Genomic DNA, 12,528 nt, shown 5'->3' with positions numbered 1-12,528 from the left:
GGAGAAGCCACTCCATGCATTTATGGACTCCCAAAGATCCACAAAGAAGGAGTCCCACTTCGACCCATTATCAGCAGTATAAACTCGGTCACCTACAACATTTCCAAACACCTCGCCACCATCTTATCACCGCTTGTTGGCATCACACCCCACCACATTGAAAACTCTACAGATTTTACTAACAAGGTCCAGAATCTTGTACTGGATCCAGATGAAACCATGGTGTCCTTTGATGTGGTTTCACTTTTCACTTGCATACCTACAACTGAGGCAGTGGAGACCGTCAGAAGACGACTACAGGAAGACGATTCCTTACTGAACAGAACCAGCTTCACCCCAGATCAGATTTGTGCACTTTTAGATCTCTGCCTTACCACAACATATTTTAAATACAATGATGGATTCTACAGACAGAAGCATGGATGTGCCATGGGCTCCCCAGTGTCTCCCATTGTAGCCAACCTTTACATGGAGGAAGTGGAAAGTAAAGCTCTTGGTTCTTTCAAAGGGATGGCACCTAGCCACTGGTACAGATATGTAGATGACACCTGGGTCAAAATCAAAACCCAAGAAGTGGAAGCCTTCACTCGTCACATTAACTCAGTGGATAAATACATACGTTTTACCAGGGAGGACACCAGAGATAACAAGTTACCATTCCTGGACTGTGCGGTGCTTATCGAGGAAGATGGAAGCCTCAACATTGAAGTTTACCGGAAGCCCACACACACAGACCAGTATCTCCTCTTTGACTCCCACCACCCTCTGGAACACAAACTTGGGGTGATCAGGACCCTACAACACCGTGCGGAAAGTGTTCCCTCTAAGGCAGAAGGGAAGCATAAGGAACACACACACATTAAGAAAGCCCTCAAAACATGCGGTTACCCCAACTGGGCCTTCATCAAATCAGCTAAGATGCACAGGAATGAAGGCCAAACACAAACTACAGAGAATGGGAAGGACAAGAGGAACAACATTGTCATCCCATATGTGGCAGGCTTGTCAGAGAAACTCAGAAGAATTTTCTCCAAGCATGACATCTCAGTATACTTCAAACCAAGTCACACCCTAAGACAAAAACTGGTTCATCCCAAGGACAAACCCGCCAAACACAAGATCAGCGATGTAGTGTATGCTGTTCAGTGCAGTGAAGCGTGCTCGGACCTCTACATTGGTGAAACCAAACAGCCTCTTCACAAACGAATGGCACAACATAGAAGAGCCACCTCGACAGGACAAGATTCAGCAGTACATCTGCATCTGAAGGAAAAAGGGCACTCTTTTGAGGATGCCAATGTCCACATTTTGGACAGGGAAAACAGATGGTTTGAAAGAGGAGTGAAAGAAGCCATCTATGTCCACTGTGAACAACCATCATTGAACAGAGGAGGTGGATTACGTCACCAACTTTCCCCCGCTTACAGTGCTGTCCTGAGCTCCCTTCCCAGACGTCTCAACCCCCATTCACACCTTTGTTCCAGTGACCTCAATAGGCCACAGGAAACAATGGAGCGGAGTCCTAAATTGGTTTCAACTGAAACCACTGATTAAATATGACCCACGCCCCCTTCACACCTGGGCACATGTGTTCACGCACATGATCAATAGAGGGTCATAACCACCTCCAGGGGACTACGCCCACAGGGGTTTAAATACCTGGGTCTCTCCACCATTTGGTTGAGAACTGAAGAAGCCTTTCGGATGAGAGGTGAAACGTCTTCAAGAAACAAAAAGAAGTCCAGTCGCCTTTTTCAAGCTCCAGAGAAAGCTGGTAAATAATTTACACTAATATTGCTTACAAACCCGCGAAACAGCGAGTCCGCGAACCGCGAAGTAGCGAGGGATTACTGTAAATGCATTTAACATAACATAACAGGTCAACCTTAAAATATGTTCTTTGGGCCCCAGTAACCTACAGCCAGCAATGAATAAAATAAAATGGTAGCTCAAATTGTTGCAGGCCTGAATGCTGGTAGCCTTAAACAAATGTGAGCGTGAACTGCTCACAGTCAAGGACAGCAGAAGAAGATGATGAGAAGAGGAGATTCACATGGGTGTAGAGGGGGTTCGTTCATGCAGCAGCCGATACAGGCACAGTCCTCACACGCAGCGCTGTCCGGCTCCGTTGGCTTTCTATCCTCATTGTCAGCTCACAGCTTCATGCAGGCTTTGCTAGTTGAGTTCATGAGTTGCTAGATTATTAGCAAGGCACAGGCAAAAGCACTAGCCAATATATTAGCAGCTCACTCAGCTAAACGTAGTCTTTGGTTGAGTTGTCTACTCAAACTCACCAACTCCACCACCATTCAGGTTTCTAAGAGTCCTTGTCAGGCACTGCTGAGGTGGCCCCACTTGTCTGTTCACTGCTGCCTGCACCTCAATTTTATTTACATTTTAGACATTGAGGGCCTTGGGGGGACGGTGTGGATGGGCGCTGTTATTCAGTGCTCATATTACATCTGTCCCTCCAATTTTAAAAGCACTGTAGTTTTCACACAGCCATACACATTCTTCTCAGTACATACATTCACATCACCCCCCCCAACACGCTGAGTGGGAGGAGGGGGCGGGCGGGCCTTCTCACACCCCGGTTCCATGCACCCCGCCTGGGATGGGGACTGGCTCATTGTTCGGGGCTGGGTTGGCTGCTTCCCTGGGTTGCCGCTGGCTTGGTGCTGGTACCCGCTCTCCCACATTAGGTGTCCATGTATGTTACATGTGCGTATGCATGAGTGTGTGACTGGTGCATGCGAATGTGCGTGCGTGTGTATGTGCGTGTGTGTACATGAGGGAATGACTGGTACGTGTGTGTACGTGCGTGCTTGTGAGAGTGTGTGTGTGTGGACAGCTGGGCCTGGGTTGGTGGCTTGCCAAGCCTTGGCACCGGTGGGACACGGAGGGTGGGAGTTACCCCTCCCTACCGCTCCACGCTGCTCCCCACTGGTCGTCACTGCCGCCCCTGGGGTGTGGGTGCCCGTGGGTCCCGGGATGTGTGGCCGGATGTTTCGGCATGGTTTTTGGCCTGCCCCCTTGGCGGCCGTGACCTGGGGGTGGCTTGGGCCTCTTTGGCGCGTGGGGGGGCTCTGCCGGGTGTCGGGCTGCTCTCGGGCGCTTGGGGCCTCGGGGGCCGCATGCCTGGCTCGTGCTGGGGGTGCCGGCCTGCCGGGGGGGGTGGGCTGCCCGTCGTCTCTGGCTCTCTGGACTCTAGCCCCTGGATTGTGGGGGTTCCGTCTGTAGCCTCCCTCCTTCCTCTTCTGGGGAGTGTACGCGGTTGCCATCGGGATGTGTGGCCCCAAGTCTTCTGAGCTCCTGTGCTGTGGATGGCCTGGGTCCCCTGGGTCCTTCCCTATCTACCTCTGGATCGCGGGGGGCATGGTTGCAGTTTCTCGCCCTCATTATCGAATACATTGCATGACAAAGGCGCATACACACACATTACTACAAACAATAAACTTGTGTGTGTGTGTTTGTGTGTGTGTGTATATGTAGGTGCATATGGGTGTGTGTATGGATGTGTGTGTGTGTGTGTGTGTGTGTGTGTGAGTATATCAACCCCTTTTATTTTATTTATTTTTTTTTTTCTATCTCCTTTCTTCCTTTTCTCTCCCCCCCCCCCCCCCTTTTCTCCCCCCCACCTCCTGTTCTTGCCCCTTCCTTGTTGCCTGTCAGACTTGGCATGAATAACTAAATAAAAAGATAAATAAATAAAAATAAAATTGCAAACATTAACAAGAAGAGCCTATAGGAAACATATAGAGCTGTTCTTGTCAAAGCAAATATGTTTGGTACATCAGTGCATTCGGATCATCATTCCGATTGTGAAAGATGCCAGACATGACAGGCTAAAAAAAAAAAAAAAAAAAAAAAAAAAAGAGTCCTTGTCAAGCACTTTTACTGAATCTTGATAAAAGCTGACTTAAAAGTTTATGTTTCACTCCTGCATCTCCTCCACTCTTCTATCTCAAACTTTCCTCTTGCTCACATATCCCTCACGTTCTCAATTACCCCTCATTTCCTGTCACATTGACCTAGGCACTGTTGCCAACTCCTCAGTAAGGAAAGTAGCTATTGGCTGTCCCAAAAGTCACTAGATGTCACTATATGATGTCATCACCTAATTTGCATAATTGGTCATTTGCATGTAGTTGCAATTGAGGCTGTAGGAGAGAAGAATAACATCTTTGGAGAGACAAAAAGTGAAGAAAAAAACACCCTAAATATGTTCAGATCTACAAATGAACTTTATGAAATAACTTAATAAATTTAGTGCTTTACCTAGACCCACATTACATAAATCAATTTTGTCCCATATTGTCTAATGTTACAATATCAAATTTATTGAAAACATGTGGAGTGCAACTGCTAGCTACATTCAACCCTCCTCCTTTATCTGGGCCACTGATGCCAACTGTAAGAAAACTCGCTGTCAGCTGTCTCAAAAAAACAATGTCCCCTCAGTGTCTAAGCAAGAGGCGGAGGGAGTGAGTGGGCGGGCTCAGTATTTAAGTGAAGTCCGGGGGTTGGAGGGTGGAGTCGAAGTGAGGTATGGGCGATGCCAAAGCATACGAAGGGATGCAGTGTGAAGGCTTTATGTACACAAAACATAGCGACAGTGGAGGATTTCAGGTTTCCAGTCTATCTCCAAAACTCTCCAAAAGTCGCTGATGTTACTGGAAAAAGTCGCTAAATATGTCGCTAGTGGCTTTTTGGAAAAAAGTCACTACAGGGGGTCTGAAAAGCCACTAAATCTAGCAACAAAGTCACTAAGTTGGCAACACTGGACCTGGGATGTGATTCTTTCACAAAAAGTTACAGGTTATAAAAACAAAATAAATACACAACTTTTTTACATGTCTTTTTTCTTTTTAAACAAAATCAAATTGCAAACCTCATTGCTGTTCAATAAATTTTTAACAAATACTATGTATTAACTATGAACTTATTTATTCAAGTAAATATTTCCATTAACAGATTTTAACAGGGCTACAGGTAAAAGAGGAGCACAGAGAGACCACAAACACACAAACACATTAGGAGAGAAAAGGGTGGAAGTGCTCAGTGCAGCGTGTGGTTTAGGCCCATCCAGAACTAAGGGATGACCCAGCCCTAACTCTAAGCTTAACCTAAAAAGAAGGTTTAACCCTGCACAGGAACTGTCCAGGAGGCTTCTTAATGTGCAAATCACCTCAACATGCTTCTGTCAACATGAAGAAGCACCAACTCTGCTTTCTATTGCTCAACCAGTCCAGTAGCTTGGATCAGTGTCTCTTTCTTTTGGTCATTGCCCAGAGCTCATTAAAGCTCTGCCTTCTGACTGAAGTCTCTTTTCACCCAAATGGTCAGATACCACACCTCCAATACCAGTATGCCTCTCAATCTAAGGGTCTATTTTACTTTGATAGGTGCAACTCTGTCCTAACCCAGAAGGCACAAATTATTATTTTTAAAAATATGAAATATCAGTTACCCAGTACTCCTTTAAAACATCAAACTGCTTGAGTGTTTTGAGTGTTAAGTTTATTTTGACATATATTTATTCTCATCTTTCGTGCCTGTAGTGACATTTCCTAAAAAAAAAAAAAAAAAAAAAAATTACTTTTTCTTAATATTTTCATTGGCGGCCTCGACACAGCGCTCAACAATAAAGCAGTGCCTTGGATACTGCGTGTTAATGTACCACCCATTTTTGTATATAAGCCCCATCCTCTTTTCTGTGGTTTAAACACATCTCCAGCTAAACCCATGACAACAGCAGAGTTTTCTAGGTCCAAATAAAATCAGTATACTAATTGTTACTGTTGTCTTTCTACTTCTCATATGCACACATGACCTAGTGTGGCCTGGCTGTATTTTCTGCTGGCTCATAAAATCGTTTAAAAAAGCAAGTCTGTGAGCAAATAAGAAATGGAAGAGGGAGAAGAAACAAAACAGAAAACCAGACAAAAACCAGACAGCCAAATATTCTGCTTTAAGTCATGGCTAAACATAGCACTGTGATAAAGAAAAATAAGCCATAAAAGCCCAGGTGGTCTGTTTTCTCCATGCAGAATGTGAGATAAACTCTGCTGAGGGACTCATTCTCACAAAACAGATTCCTTATCTCAAGAATTCCACTCCTGCTTAAATAAAGATCTCAGGCTGTTGAATGGTTGGCAGCTAAGACACTACCTGGATGTTCTATGAGGGAGTACTAATCTGGCATTTCTTGTGGTCACTGTTGAATTAACAGTGTTGTTCCTGGCCTTATGTCAGGGCAGTATTCATATCACCATCCTTGTACCATAGATCTGCTACCGTATTCTCTCACCATTCTTCTCATCATTCTGTGTGGGATCATCTTGACCTGGCTTATTATGTTCTGAGCAGTGGTTTAAATTAGACTTTAGAAACTAAACTGTGAATATCTTTCCTGTACGCTACCCTTCTATCACTCCTGAATAAGAACATGTTTGACATGACATGTTTTATGTCATTTTATGATTCCAAGAATACCTCTGACAGAATTCCAAAACAGTGTAAAGGTAAACAAGAGATATTGTTTTCACAAACAACATGTTGAAGGTAGATACTTTTGGCTTGGCGCCATCACAAGTGTGGTACATGGATTGTTTTCTCAGGTGGTGCCAGATATTAATGCACATGACTGTAGAATAATACATTGTGTTTCTCCTGGACATTTTGACCTCACATTACTGCTCTTGTTCTACGTTCTTCATAATTCAATTTAAAATGCAATGTGCATAGTTACAGCCTTAATGTTTTTTCTTAGTGAATTCTTTTTGTACTGTATATTTAACACCTGCTAAGACACATTTCTAGCTTTCGTCAGATTTCAGATTATACACAGAGTCAAGCCAAAAAAAAGCATCACATTTTTGATATTGCATAGCATGAGTGCATCAAGAAGTACAGTATTGTCTGTGGACTGAGTACTTGGTACTGCAAATGGCTAAAGGCTGAACATAAATGAAAAGTCTTCATGCTGGATCAGCCCAGATGAGTTGAAGTGTTTGCTCACCATGAGCTACCCTATTGTGCTGGATGATGTGCTAAGTGGTGAAAAGGGAGCCACGGTGAAAGTCCTTAATAACTCTGTATTTATGTATTTTATGTATTTTATGTATTTTATGTATTTATGTATTGTTTTGAACTCTCATGTCAGCAGCGATTGGCTTTTGGTTTTGGGAAATCTTAGGAGTTTCCTGTTCTCCCAAACTTTTCTTTTCCCCAAGGCAACAAATTTGATCCTATGGCATTGCTGACTCCTCTCAGCGTGAAGAAGCACCAACTCTGCTTTCTTGCTCCATCTTAATTTCCTCAACCGCTCTCTCTGGCAGCCCAGCCATGGAAGAACTAGGCAACAAAAGATTTTTCCAAGAGTGATTGTTTCAATGAATGAATCAAATCAATAAGACTGAGAACTTGATTTAGAGAATGGGATTTAAGGTTTTAGTGTTTCAGAAAAAAATATAATATGGTAACCAGATCTTAATACATACCTGATTAATTTAATCTGCTTTAAAAGCTTTTAACTAGTAATAATACTAATGTGTGACAGTTAAATACCAAGTGCTAACATGTTTTCACCATGAGTGGCAGCCTAAATGAAATGAAGTGACATTTTCTTCTAATAACTGAAAAATTATTGAAAAATCACAATCATAACCCCTACTTTCCCTCTATTTCTTTGCTCCCTGGCTGTAGCTAAATATTACTCCAAACAGACCAACCCAAAGTGCATCTCCTCATCCTGTTCCTCCTCCGAGGTGGAGCCCAACTCCTCTTCCTCCTCATCTTCCATCCTTCCTGTCAGCCAGATGATTGACAAGGTGAAAGGTTACTGTTCCACTCACTCTGACAACTTCTGCAAGAACATCATCATGTCTGACACCTGCACCCACTGCACCAGGTTTTAAATCTGTCCTCACCACTTCTGCAGGCTCTCAGTGGAATATGTTCTAGACCTCCAGCATTGTTCTAGAAACTTTATAACATCCTGTCAACAACTTCATTGAAAGGCTTCTGTTAACGGTTCAAATATGAAGCTCAGCAGTGGAACACGAGTCATTATTCTGTGCCTGCCGCTGAACATTATTGAACCTTTTGTGTTCTTCTAATATTTCAGAACTCCAGCTTCCAACAATCCAGTCTGTTGGATATCTTCCTAAGATTTTAGAACTTTATAAGAGCCTTTGCTGTTTGGAAAAATCTGTGTTTTGAAACTTATCCAAGTATACTAAAGCTTTATGACAGCCTCATTTCAGGAGAAAGGTTGTTTTTATTGTGCTAAAGACCATTATAGAAGTTCCTCTGATATTCTAGAACCTTCAAGTCTTTTTAGCAACTCCCAGTTGAGTGAGTTGAATTACAGAACATGATGAGTTATTGCTCTGAATGTCCTGCCATACATTCTAGAACCTTTTGTACTTTCCAGAACAACAGTGAGTGATCCTTATGTTGTTGGAGATGGATTCTAAAACTCTCTCAGAGCCTCAAGAGTTGGCAAAGTTTTGAATTCCAGAATTTATCGAAGCGTTCCAGAGCTCTGATGGCCTCATTCACTGACGGCTTTTTCTGAAAATGAGATAGTCCCGCAACACTGTGCAAACCAACACCCAAACAAACATGTTAGAAGCTTTCTGGTGCTGACCCAACATCAGAGATGCCCATGGCTCTCAGAACTTTATTGATAAAAATTGTGTGTCGATATACGTGTTGTAGGAGCCCCATATTTTAATGTACGTTTAATTGGACAATCAGCAAAAATTCACAATTTGTGTTATCATTTACATTAAATTTCCATGGAGCTAGCTGGTTTGTTAGCGAAAACACTGATTAAATAGCATAGTTTTCTTTAGTACCAATGCAGCATATAGAATATGCAGTGACGTTTGTATGAAAGTCCCTGCTTATCAAGAAATATGCCTTCTCATGAAATATATTCAAAAGGCAGCCTGTGAAGTCATCAAAATTAAGTTAAGCTTGCCACAAATTATTCTGGATAAGAATGATAAGGGAAGCTACAGGTGGTCAGTGATGCTGATGTGATTCTACTGTATCATATCAAATTACCAGAATCGGTTGACTTGGCTGCCAGACTGTAAGAGGAAACTAGGAGCAGGGGAGGGAAGAAAGGAAAAAAACACAAGGCAGACAAAAATGAAAAAATGTTGTGATTGAAGAAATAATAGACTCTTAGGTTTGGCATCTTTTTAATACTGTGATGTTTATTAAAACTGTCCATTTGTGCACGTGTGTGTGGAGCCATACCCTCTGTAAATATAGATCTGTCTATTCTATGTGCCTTATTTTATTGTTAAAACCTGTCCGGATGGTTGCGTTTGTTCATGCCTTTGTGAGGTCCTGAAAGGGTCACTGCAACTGTACATACTTCATATACATGCTCTGAGACTGAAGTTGTGATGACCAAAAGGTTGACACACAAAAAAGAGAAAGTAAAAGAATATGATCTTCACTGGGAAAACAAAGGCCGGTTGATCAAAGGTGTTTTCAAATATCCATTTAGCATATTTACATTCTATTAAAAATACGATTATGAAGAACAACACTTGGTATCTTTCTACTGATCTGCTCACATTTATCAACACATATTTGATTTTAAAACTGCAATTTTGAAAATGTCTTGCTGATATATAATAATGGTAATATTTCCCACATTTTTGGTGGTTTAGTGGATAATAGAAAGTCAATCCAGTGGCTGGTGAAGCTTTCTTGTGCATGTCAGCCAAAGTTTAGCAATCATTTAAGGTGGGATTTATGGTAAATGCTTTACTGTTCAAATATGTAGTTTTGTTTCCTTATTCTCATTCAAATATCTGTTTTTGTTCAGACTTTTTTAATAGCTTTGTTTTTTTAGATGATGTAGATCCTATAGCCTAAAGGACTTATGGATAAGTTCACCCAAATCCCAGCACAAATGTAACGTCCACCCCTGCATTCATTTGGGTTTTTGTTTATGTTCACCAATTGAATACAAAGAAGATAAAGCTCAGCATCGATGTGTGTTTTAATATCAAATGTCCTAATTACTACAAGTATTCTACAGAGAGAACATTTTTCAAAGGGAAGTCTGTAGACAGCGAAGTCTGTAGATTACCCAGAGGTCCTGGAAGTGCAAGTGAAATTCCATCCATGCACTTTCTTGTGGTGGCAATTATCTCAAACAGAGAAGATTTAAACATGTTGGCATGAAAGATGAGGGGAAGGAGCAGTGACAGTCTACTTTGGTTCTTGTAATTTGGCTGACTTGAACTGTAAATTTATATGTAAAAATACATGAGCCATGATGTATAATTCCTGTTAGTAATTCCTTTGTTTAAATACTGCATGCATGCAGCCACCTCCTCACATGGATTTACCACTAGAATATCATTAATAATTTGGCCCCTGAAGAACATTTCATCATCAAGAAAGATATTTGGAAGTTTTTCAATTATGTTTGTATCAATTTAGGAATTTTACCTTAAATCTAAACTTAAAACTTTCTAAACATACTTTCACCTTAGCTGCAGTTTGGTACATGCTATATACATATAAATATATATAAATATAATAAACTAGATGTATATCATTTTCCATTTAGTAGAGAGTTTTGAGAGTCTACATTTAAATCCCCTTGAGGTCTAAGCCATCATAAGTGGTAACCTAACCTGATATTTTAAAGAAATCGGAGTTTTGTGGAAACAGTGAAACAGTTTCTGATGTTGTCATCATAAATTGATTGTTTTCTTTGCTCCCTGACTGTAAGAACAATTTATTAAGAACAGAAATTATATGTTCTGATTGCCCAGGATTCAGGTGAAGACCTGAAACTTTATCCAGTTTGCCACCAAACAATTGATCTTAATCTTTGTTTTTTTAGTAGACTTAGAAACATACACTCTGTATGTTAGACCATGTGTTGAATATGAAATTGTAGTGTGGGATCAGTATTTAAAGCTGCAAATAAGAGGTTCAGTTAGAGGTTTGTCTGAAATGTTCCCTGTTACATTTAGAAAAATGTAAAAATACATATTGTATGTGATAAATGATACAGAGAGACATATTTAGCGCTGGAGCTACATCCATATAAAACAATCAGTTTATGTTGCAGTGCACCATTTTATGGTGATGATTTGTCAGCACCAGAAAGTCTCATGAATCCTTCTAAGTGGGAAAAGCATCTTCCTGTTTTGGAGAATTCTGTTCCTTTGGAGCTTTTGTGTTTATTGTGTAGTATACTATTTATTTTGTAAATGGCCGTACCTTTCCCTCTGTCTGGTTAACCACACAATCAACTGAAAGGGAAAACTTTGGAGGAGGAACACAGGGACCTGTCTGAAGTATTTTTGGCATTCAGACTCGTTGGGCCTCCGCTCATCAACTGTTGGCTAACCGGAACCTCTATTGTCTACATGGAGCCAAGAGCGTTCCACACTGCAGAACCATTGTGTAGTCAGTAAAGCACGTATTGTACGCCCTGACCCTGTTTCTTTTTGCTTTTGCCCAGAGTGGCAGAAGAATGCACTCTTCCACCCTCAGAAATCATTCCCCAGAGACTGTGAACGAAGAGTGGAGGCCTCTTTGGCAGCTCCATGCAGGGGCATAGCTCAGTGATCCTGTCAGTCGCTGGACTGGCTGCAGCCTGAGGGTGGAGAAAACAGTTGTACTTTTTCTTGCACCTAACACATGGCCAAAGATTGCCAAATATAGACCGCTGAATGACAAAAGATTATTCCACCTGTAATTATGCTGGGGATTTTTAATATCAAATAACATGTTAACTGAACAGGAGTGACAGTCTTTTTTAATGCAGACCCACCTAGAAATGTTCATATCAAGCATGACTATCCAGAGAAAGTGCACACACACACACACACACACACACACACACACACACACACACACACACACACACACACACACACACACACACACACACACACACACACATAGTGGGATCACACAAACTGAATTTATTTATTCCATTTTGAAGCTTTTTTAAAATCACCTGTAAAACAAAAGATCCGAACATGTTTTCATGAATTTAAAATTGTTTAAAGTTGTGGGTGATGATAGGGCTGTTATTGATTTATGTTAATAATTTTATTATTTTTACTTCCTGATAATCTACTTAATTAAAGGGAAACATGCACATCCAAAAATTAACCAGGGTGCTGGATCCAAGCAAAATTCAATACAAAAAACATAGGAGGTCCGCACACAAAAGAGCTCCTTGGAAAATTTTAATCCATCAATGTTAGACCGGTGACGTTTCAGGCTGGAGTGTGAAGAAGTCTGAAGAAGGGCACTCCGGCCCGAAACGTCACCGGTCTAACATTGATGGATTAAAATTTTCCAAGGAACTCTTTGGTGTGCGGACCTCCTATGTTTTTTGTACTTCCTGATAAACAACATATCCTAAAATAGCCAAACTTTTACCTTCACTGTGGGTTTCAGTTCAATTTAGGAACTTTTTAATTGTGAAAATATGAAAAAATTTCAAATATGTTTCCTTTTAATGGT

At 41.3% G+C, this 12,528-nt stretch overlaps 1 protein-coding gene across 1 annotated transcript in view; it reads left to right on the top strand.

Moving 5' to 3' along the window:
* The window catches only part of adgrg6 (adhesion G protein-coupled receptor G6), a 150,576-nt gene extending 138,671 nt beyond the window's left edge, over window positions 1-11,905 (top strand). Inside the window, exon 28 of the mRNA XM_030722217.1 lies at window positions 7,708-11,905. Within this exon, the coding sequence (XP_030578077.1) occupies window positions 7,708-7,919 (212 nt within the window). The 3' untranslated portion in view covers window positions 7,920-11,905. The remainder of the gene's footprint in view (window positions 1-7,707) is intronic.
* Window positions 11,906-12,528: the final 623 nt, after the last annotated feature.

Source organism: Archocentrus centrarchus, chromosome 24 (genome assembly GCF_007364275.1).
Source record: "Archocentrus centrarchus isolate MPI-CPG fArcCen1 chromosome 24, fArcCen1, whole genome shotgun sequence".
Classification (NCBI taxonomy): Eukaryota; Metazoa; Chordata; class Actinopteri; order Cichliformes; family Cichlidae; genus Archocentrus; species Archocentrus centrarchus.
The sequence above is the reverse complement of the archived record's forward strand: the minus strand, read 5'-3'. Positions and strand labels throughout refer to the sequence as shown.